Genomic DNA, 9,937 nt, shown 5'->3' on the forward strand with positions numbered 1-9,937 from the left:
CTGGAGGCACTCACTCAGCTATGCCAAGAGATTTGGAAGACTGGCCAACTGACTGGAAGAGATCCATATTTGTACCCATTCCAAAGAAAGGTGATCTCACAGAATGTGGAAATTATCAAACAATATCATTAATATCCCACACAAGTAAAATTTTACTGAAGAGAATTCAAAAATGGGTGCAGCAATGTATTGACAGAGAACTTCCAGAAACACGAGCTGGATTCAGAAGAGGACATGGAACAAGGAATATCATTGCTGATGTCAGATGGATCTTGGCTGAAAGCAAAGAGTATCAGAAAGATGTTTACTTGTGTTTTATCGACTATGCAAAAACATTTGACTGTGTGGATCATAAAAAATTATGGATAACATTGAGAAGAATGGGAATTCCAGAACACCTGATTGTGCTCATGAGGAACCTGTACTGTATGATTTAAAAGCAGGAAGGGAGTGCATCAGAGTTGTATCCTTTCTCCATACTTATTCAATCTGTAGACTGAGCAAATAATCCAAGAAGCTGGACTATATGAAGAACACGGCATCAGAATTAGAGGTATAGTCATCAACAACCTGTGATATACAGATGACATAATCTTGCTTGCTGAAAGTGAAGATGACTTTAAGCACTTACTAATGAAGATTAAAGACTAGTCTGCAGTATGGATTACACCTTAATATAAAGAAAACAAAAATCCCCACAACTAGACCAATAAATGGAGAGGAGATTGAAGTTGTCAAAGATTTTGTATTACTTAGTTCCACAATTAACACCAATGGAAGCAGCAGTCATGAAATCAGATGTGATATCACACTGGGCAAATCTGCTGCAAAAGACCTCTTTAAAGTGCTGAAGAGCAAAGATGTTTCTTTGAAGACTAAGGTGTGCCTAACCCAAGCCATCATGTTTTCAATAGCCTCATATGCATTTGAAAGGTGGACAATGAATAAGGAAGACACTCTGTGGGATCACCATTCTTTGGAATGGGTACAAATATGGATCTCTTCCAGTCAGTTGGCCAGGTAGCTGTCTTGAAAATCTCTTGGCATAGCATGAGTGCCTCCAGCACAGCATCTCTTTGTTGATGATTTTGAGTTGTGGTGTTGGTGAAGAATACTGAAAGTACCACAGACTGCTAGAGGAACTAACAAATCTGTCCCAGAAGAAGTGCAGCCAGAATGCTCCTTGCAAGCAAGAATGGCCAGACTTCGTCTCACCTACTTTGATCATCTGGTCAGAAGGGACAATTCCCTGGAGAAGGATATGATGCTTGGTAAAGTGGAAGGTCAGCCAAAAAGGGGAAGAACTTCAATGAGATGGATTGATACCATGGCTGCAATGATGGGCTCAGGTATAGCAAGGATTGTGAGGCTGGCACAGGACCGGGCAGTGTTTGGTTCTGTTGCACATGGGGTCGCTATGAGACTGGAGCCGACTCAAAAGCACCTAACAACAACAACATAAAACAAAAATCCTCACAATTAGACCAATAAGCAACATCACAGTAAATGGAGAAAAAGTTGAAGTCGAAATTTCATTTTACTTGGATCCACAATCAACACCCATTAGCGGTCAAGGAGTGCAGTACCTAAGGCACTTGACTGCTAACCAGAAGGCTGATGGTTCAAGACCACCAGCCACTCCTCAGAAGGAAGGTTGGGCAATCTGCTTCTGTAGTGATACCACCCCGGAAACCCAAGGAGGGGTCACTATGAGTCAGGGCCAACTTCATGGCACATAACACACACACACGGAACCGGGCAAATCTGCAGGAAAAAAAAAAAAACTTCTTTAAAATACTAAGAAGCAAAGACATCACTTTGAAGACTAAGGTGGGACTAATCCAAGCCATGGTATTTTCAATCACTTCATATTCTTGTGAAAGCTGGGCAATGAATAAGGAAGACAAAAGAAGAGTGGATGCTTTTGAATTGCAGTGCTTGCAAAGAATTCTAAAAATACCATGGACTGCTAGAAGAGTGAGCAAATCTTTTGTGGAAGAAGTACAGCTGGAATACTCCTTAGAAGTGAGAATGGCCAGACTTCCTGTCACCTACTTTGGTCATGTTGTCAGAAGGGACTAGTCCTTGGAGAAGGAGATCATGCTTGGTAGAGGGGTAGTGAAAAAGGGGAAGACCCTCAACAAAATGAATTGACACAGTGGCTGCAACAATGGACTCAAGCATAGCAAGGATTGTGAGGCTGGCACAGGACCAAACAGTGTTTCCTTCTGTTGCATGTAGGGTCACTATGGGCCGTAGCAGACTCAACGGCACCTAACAACACAACAGCAACGAGTGATAACCATAGTATTGAAATGTAGTTTTTCTAACAGAAATTAAGTCATTATTGAAAATGAAAAGGGCTGTCATACACCACACTGTGGGAAAAGCTATTTCAAGTCATGCATTGATATCAGGAGATCACTTCTCTGTGCATCTCTCTCTATATATAAAATACGGAATTGAACTACATGAATTCTAGCATTAATTTAGCTCTTACCTTAGCTCTTATTTAACCTTGCTTTAGTGCAAGAATTGGAAGGAAGATTGGGCAATCTAGTTGCATAGATATACCACCTCGGAAACTCAAGGAGGGGTCGCTATGAGTCAGGGCCGACTCGACAGCACTGAGTTTGGTTTTGGTTAGTGCAAGCAAAAGGAGTTCGGTGGCACTGTAGTTAAGGCGTTGGGTGCTAACCAAAAAGTAGGTGGTTCAAACCCATCAGCTGCTCCACTGGGAGGCAGATGAGGCAATCTACCTCCGTAAAGATTTTCAGCCTTGGAAACCCAATGGGGGTCACTATGAGTCAGAATTGACTCTATGGCAGTGGGTTCAGTTTGATTTAGTATAAGAAAAAGCTTGAAGCCTTTTCCATTATTTAAAGCAGCAACTGAAGGTGCATGTATTATGAACTTGTAAGTCAAGGTTGGTTCTATCATTTCAAAGTGAGGGCAAATTGACATATCATTAAAGGGAGAGTAGGAGTTATCCATAAGCCAGACTTTCTTAACTCAAGGACTTACTTTACCAAAAAAAAAAAACACAAAAAAACTATTTTCAAAAGAAAAAAAAAGTGGTGGTCTGATGCTGTGTTTTAACCTGGACCTTGGGTGTACTGAACTGGATTAGTTATAACATTTGGCTCAGTGCATACCATCCTCATTGGGAAATGCATTTTGTTTAGCTGGTCACTTAGTTGTTTAGTTAATTCATTTTTCATAACATGATGAGCATCTATGAGCCCATCACTGAATCAAAGAGTCATAATTTTTATCTATCTATGTGGCCTTCACCCATCTCACTTCTAGCATGGTGTAGACAAGGCCCTCCGAGCCCTCCAAGCCCTCCCCAGAGGTAACTGTTGTCCCTTAACTTATGTTTTTAATTTCCTTCCTCTGTTACTTTGTTATTTTTATAAAGTTTTACCACATATATTATAACTTTTTAAATAAAATTTGAGTAGCATTCTAGCTTAATGGGTCAGCTGTGACAAGCACGTATCCAGACATGGATGAAAGTTGATAAAGTGGTTTATACAAACAAAAATAGGGTTCTCCCAGCCCCAAAATCCTTTAAGTACACCCTCAATCTCTGTTTTTGTTTACACCATTCAGGCTCTTCACTTGTTTTTTCAGTAAATAGCACAAAGGAAAGTAATGTCTGGAGACTCTTGTCCCACTGACCCCCTCCAGGGCCTTCGCCAAAGCCCCATTCTGCAGGCAGCCACACACCCCAGCCACCAGCTTGCCTTCTCCTCTCCCACCACTAGCCACTAACATCACCTCCAAGAAGGGATCCTCCCTGAGAGATCACAGCTTTCTCCTTCTCCCTTCAAGAGTCAGAAGGCACAGAGAGTGGGCTATTGCCCTAGTGTGGGGAGAGGAGGAACAAGGAAGCGTGGCCATAGGATCATCCTTCCACACTCAGGCCCAGCACTAAGTCACATACATACAGGGCCATAGAGAAAACTTAAGTGGTTGAAGCAGAGTTTAAGTACTTACGATGCCATGGCTGAAGGAGGGGGACTTAAAGAGTTCAAGTTCCGTCCTAAGGGATAACCCTACTCCCTGCTCATCTCTAGCCCATTGTTGCCTTGAAGGAGTACAGCCCAGAGAGCTCGAGATCTTTGTCCAGGCTCCTACCCTCCCTGCCTCTGTCTCCCACCTTTACTCTACCCATCCCACCCCTTCCTACTCTCCAGCCACATCACAGGAATCCCAGACCCTGGACATGGCCAAAACTTTTTCCTTTCCATTCCCTCAGCAGACGCTCTTTCCTATCCTTCTGAGCCCAGACTGTGGCTTCCTCATTGCTGTGACCCCACAGATATTCCCATTGGCACAGAGAGGAAGATGGAAGAACCCAGTGTACCAGTAGGGAGGAAGAGAGAGAGCTATTGAGAAGTAGGGAAATCCCCTGGGATGATTTGATAAGTGAAAGACTGTCAGTCTTCCTGTTACTTATACAGCCAATTTCATTCTAGCCTTGTGGTCTTTGAACTTGCTATTCTCTCTGCCTAGTCATCATTCAAGTCTCAGCTCAAATGTCACCTCAGCAGAGGGACCTTCCTGGACCAGCTTACCCAATGTAGCCCTTAGCCCTCCCTACCCACATTCTCTTTAACATTATGCTGTTTTATTGACAGCATAGCCCTTCATGTGATCTGATATCATCTTCTTTGATGATTCATCTACTTGTTAATGGTCTGTTTCCAACACCAGATTGGAACTCACTGATAGAAGGGGCTCTATTGTCACGTAGTAGTCTCAGTGCCCAGCACATGGTACACATTCAAGAAATATATACTGCGTAAATCAATGGATGAGTTCATGGATGAAATAGGTCACAAACTGCATGTATTTAAAAGTGAAATTAGTATAAAATGTCTTTTTTAGTTAGTTAGTTTAGACAAGGTGTTTCAAACTTAGTTGTCAGTAAGGGCAAGACCAGCTATGTAAATACATGAAATGGACCATTTCTAAGATGATACATGGCAACTAAAATGCAGCCATGGTGTTGGGGATGCAGTAGGGCATGGTAGGGACTGCAACAGAAACTGGTATATGCATATCCCATCTAAAAAGGGGAGCTAGCAACATGGCTCCAGCTGCTTGTGGTTATGGGGGGATGTGGGTCCACTGTTGCATTCTCATTTAAGAGAATCCAGAAATCTCTGGCTTTACATAAAAACCGAGATTTGCCTTTTTTTCTTTTTTTTTTTTTCCTTTCTTTCTTTCTATTTCTTTTTATTTAAGCAAAACCAGAGGGATAATGGTAGGCAATTCTATCTTCATGCTTGATTTACAGACCACCCATCTGAGACCTCTGGGAACTGGGAAACAACCTGATATAGCGGATCCAGCCTTCCCACCAGCCCTGGCAAGGGGATCACTGAGTCAGCCAACCTTCTCCATGCAGGCCAGACTCTGTTTTGGTCAGGGGACATGTCAAGAAGGAATAACATGGCTGAAGGCAAAAGAGCATCCAACAGATGGCTAGGCACTTACCTTGAACCTGTAGGCTGCAGAAGGGGACTCTGTGAGGCCTTTGATTGCAAAAGACAAAAAGAACAATGCTATCCGCATGGGATTAATGGTAGCCACTAGAATGAAGGCCTGGAGAAGGAAGGAGAGGAGGCAGTGAGGATCACAGTGCCATCCTGCTCAGTCACTCCACCACTTCTTGGGCCACCATCCTTGAGCCTCAAGCCACAGAAACAGACCTTGCAGCTTCTGAAAACAGGTCGTTCATTTGGCAGAGGCTAAGCTGGTATTTGGGGGAGATTGGAAGGTGCACTGGGTTTGAAGTCTGATGGCCTGGTCCCTGGCGTCATTTGTTGTTGTTAGTTACCCTCAATCAGCCCTAGATCCATGGAGTTTTCATTGACTGATTTTCAGAAGTAGATTGCTAAGCGTTTCTTCCTAATCTGTCTTGGTCTGGAAGTTCCACTGAAACCAGTTCAGTCTCTTAGCAACAAGTGTGGCTGCACGTGAAGTACTTTGGTCAAAAAATGGTCTCCTACATGGAAGCCAAGACTACAATTTTAGGGCAAGTCATCCACCTTCAGAGCCTGAGTTTCTCCATTGGTGTGGTGACAAAAATCATAAAGTTGTATAAGAATAAAGCTGGAAACTCTGAGAAAATACATGTAAGAGAACTTTGTAAATCAAAAAATTCTTTGTCTTAGTTATGCTTTTTCCTTCTGGTTTTTTCCTTCAAAATCTCCCTATTCTTCAAGCCTACTCCCTGCCTCCCTTACTCCAGGAGACCTTTACTGACTATAGGAAACCACATTAGACTCTCAGATTTCAGAATGTGACCTTGCAAAGGTACCTTGGGGACCATCCAATCCATCCTCAATCTCTACTCCTTTCTTCTTCCAGCTTAATTCAAAGATAAATTAAAATCCAGGCACAAAAGCTTTGGTCTGATTCTACCTGGTATGAGCACAGTAGGATCCTAAGACCTGCTGAAAGTTTTCTAAGTTGCAGTTCCCCCTTCCAGACCACTCACCTCGGGCTTCTGGGAGATTCTCTGGTGGATGCTTGAGCCAAGCAAAGAGACCACCATGTAAAGTACAAATGGACCCTTGGCTGAAAAGTCTCAAATGCTGCCCCTTCTTGGTTCCTGCTGCCTCCTGGCCTCCTAGCAGGATTACACACTCTTGAAGACCAGCAGCTTGTCTTATTCTCCTCAGATAATTGGGGTTTCTAACCCAAAAAGGGGAGGTATTGGTGATTCAGTGGCAGAATTCTCACCTTCCATGAAAAGACCCAGGTCTGATTCCAGGCCAGTGGACCTCATATACAGCCATCCATCTGTCAATGGAGGCTGGCCTGTTGCTGTGATGCTAAACAGGGTTTAGTGGAGCTTTCTGACTAAGACAGACTAGGAAGAAAGGCTTGGTGATCTACTTCTGAAAACCAGCCAGTGAAACCCTATGGATCGCAATGGTCAGATCCACAACCGATCATTCGGATAGTGCAGGAATGGGCAGCACATTGTTCCATCGTGCATGGGGTTGCCATGAGTCCAGGGCCAACTAGACAGCTGCTAACAACAACAACAACCCTAAAAGGCAGTTGCTGCTTCTTGGGGGTAGGGGTTAGGGAGAGCTTAGGTTAGACTACAAAGGGAAAAGTGGGAGAAAGTACACCTTTTTATTTAAAAGCAGTTCCAGGGTCCTCATTTGGGATCAGAGAAGCTCCTCAAATGGGGATTTTGTACCTCGGAATCCTCAGGGTTTTAACTGTATATATCACCTCTCCTGTACCCCAATGCTGTGTGCCCCTTCCCTCCCACAGTTGCTGTCAAAGGGATGCCACTTTCTTAGGTAGGTAGGGATGGGAGATCTTTCAGATGGGTTGGGATGGAAGATCCTTGAGATCTTTGAAAGGGGTGAGCTAGGAAAGTGCACATGAAAAAACTCCATATCATTATGGCAGGGGACAAAGCACCCCAAACACTTACTACTGAAGGTGTGAGTGTTAATTTTAAGGCTGTGTGGATGAGGAACATTGTTACTATAGATGCTGTTGGGAATATAAACAAGAGAGTAGTGGTAAAGCTCTGGAGTAGTCCACCCTTTTCCAATAATTTCCTTTCCTTCTTTCTTAGATCTGGAAGATTTAAAAAAAAAAAAAAAGAAGAAGAAGAAATACACTGAAATTAATCAGAAGAACATTCCCCCAAAGAGCACAGAACAACCCCCAAAGCATGAAAGAAATCCCTCAAAGGTGAAAGAGGTTGGCCCACCATAATATCACCAATCTCTGAGGGTAAAGTCCACTTTCTGTACCTTTAATAATTGCTGCAAATGGTTTCTCCCATGCGTACATTTTAATCAGCTTCATCGAAGTGAGAACCTCACTGGTCACCAGGATGCGCTGGTCGCTGGCCACAGCAGTGCGATCCTGTATCTTCACAGTCTTTCTGCCCAGGAATGCCTGGAGTTGGGATGCAGGATGTGTGTTGATACACAAGAGTTTGTTTTTGTTTTTGTTTTTGTTTTTTAATAAGGGCTGAAGCATTCAGGCTAGCCTGAGTGAGGTAGTAACTAGGAGTATTTCCAAAGGTAAACTCCAGAGGTAGGTTGAATAAACCCAAACCAAATCTGTTATCAAAGGGTTGTCAAGGCCGTGACCTTTCAGAAACAGATCTCCAGGCCTGTCTGCCAAGGCACCTTTGGGTGGGTTCAACTTTTCTGCTAGTAGTTGAGCACTTAACCATTTGTGCCACCCAGGGAGCAGGTTGAATACCTGGGCTTGATCTTGCCCTGAGTGAATCCACTGTGACTCTTAATTCCAGGCTTCTGCTGAAGGTTTTCCAATGGGAGCCTCTCAAGGTCATCATTGTCTCAGGGCACCTGCCTCACACATCCTGTGGCCTTTCCTGAGTTTCAATCCAAAAACCCAAAAACCAATCCCACTGGCCTCGAGTGGATTCCAAATCATAGTGACCTTATATGACAGAGTAGAACTGCCCCATGAGGATCCCAGGGCTATAAATCTTTACGAAAACAGATGGCCTCATCTTTCTCCCATGGAGTGGCTGGTGGGTTCAAACCGCCAACAGTTTGTTTAGCAGCCAAATGCCTTAACTACTTACAAACCAGGCTATTGCTAATTAAGCAGAACTGTGACATTTTTTTGCTTTTTGGCACCCTAAACCTTCTAGCAATTACAATCACTTTTTGATCGGAGTAAATATGCTAAGAGAGAAAATCACTAGATTTTCAATAATTTGTAGTACACGTAATCCAAGAGTCGCTTCCTGTTTTACTCAATTTTATTCCTTCTGAACTTTGGCAGCAAATTTACCTATCTAACCCCAATGATACTGTGTTCAGCCAAATGTTAAATCCCACCTGCATTGTTAAATGTCATTATTGATATATTGACTATTAGTTACTATTAATTATTATGAACATTATTATTAAATGTTAAATGCACATTCTGGGTGGAAGAGAAGGCACAAGGGATGTCTACCAAGGAAACTCTATGAAGCAGACAATCCTTCATAGAAACCTATGAGGCAGACCTCACACATCTTCACCTCTTATATTTTAACCAAACATTATGGCCAAGCAATGGTTTGAGATAGGAACTGAAACTTAATCTTAATCACAAAAGACTGAACAGTCATTAAGAATCAACACTTTCACTGAGAGGTACCCAGATTCCATAGCCCTGGGAGCTCTTCTGTGGAAAGTCGAATATCAATCAAAGGCATAGCAAAGAAAGGTGTTACCTCCAATGGAAAAACCAGCAAATAGAAAAAAATGCCAATAAGTGAAGTGGGTCCAAGAATGAGGTAGGAGGTAATGCCACAGACAATCACTGCTGAGCAGACCATCACGGCCAAGGGGCCATAGTACACACCTTCAAACAGGTAGCTTACATCACTGGTGAAGAAGCTGATGGCCTGTAAGACAGCAAAACCATGAGCACAGGTGTCACCTCTCTAGGTACAGAAGGGGCTACATGTTCCCTTTGTGGTGGATGGCCTCACCATGCATTTTCTAGAAGCCTTGGAGAGGCAAAGTGATAAAGTGGAGTCAGACACACCTGGTTCACAGTTCTCCTTTTACTGACTGTGTGACCCTGAACAAGTTACTTTACCACTCTGAACTTCAGCTATTCCATCTATGAAGCTGGAACAATTACACCTACTGTGTATGATTTTTATGAGAATTTCAGTGAGTGTCTGACAAAGAAAGTGCTCAATTGAAAATATATTTTACTACTATTTCAATTACTAGTAATCATATTAACTGAATTTTCTAGATATTTTCCTGTGTCATCTAAGGAGAACATACTCATATTTCTCTACAAACAATGACCTCATGCTAACACCACCATTCCAATCCCTTGTTCCGCCAACTGCCACATACAAACATATTCAAGAAATACTCTGTACAAGATATATATATATATA

The 9,937-nt window shown here is 42.8% G+C and overlaps 1 protein-coding gene across 1 annotated transcript in view; it reads right to left on the reverse strand.

The window, feature by feature from the left end:
• ABCC11 (ATP binding cassette subfamily C member 11) overlaps nt 1–9,937 on the reverse strand; it is an 84,132-nt gene that overhangs the window by 46,673 nt on the left and 27,522 nt on the right. Inside the window, exons 6-9 of the mRNA XM_007947836.1 lie at nt 9,251–9,424; nt 7,800–7,947; nt 7,472–7,620; nt 5,509–5,616 (exon numbers count right to left, since the gene is read on the reverse strand). Coding sequence (XP_007946027.1) covers nt 5,509–5,616; nt 7,472–7,620; nt 7,800–7,947; nt 9,251–9,424 — 579 coding nt within the window. The remainder of the gene's footprint in view (nt 1–5,508; nt 5,617–7,471; nt 7,621–7,799; nt 7,948–9,250; nt 9,425–9,937) is intronic.

This window comes from Orycteropus afer, unplaced genomic scaffold (genome assembly GCF_000298275.1).
Source record: "Orycteropus afer afer isolate SDZICR_OR568_19922 unplaced genomic scaffold, OryAfe1.0 scaffold00009, whole genome shotgun sequence".
Classification (NCBI taxonomy): Eukaryota; Metazoa; Chordata; class Mammalia; order Tubulidentata; family Orycteropodidae; genus Orycteropus; species Orycteropus afer.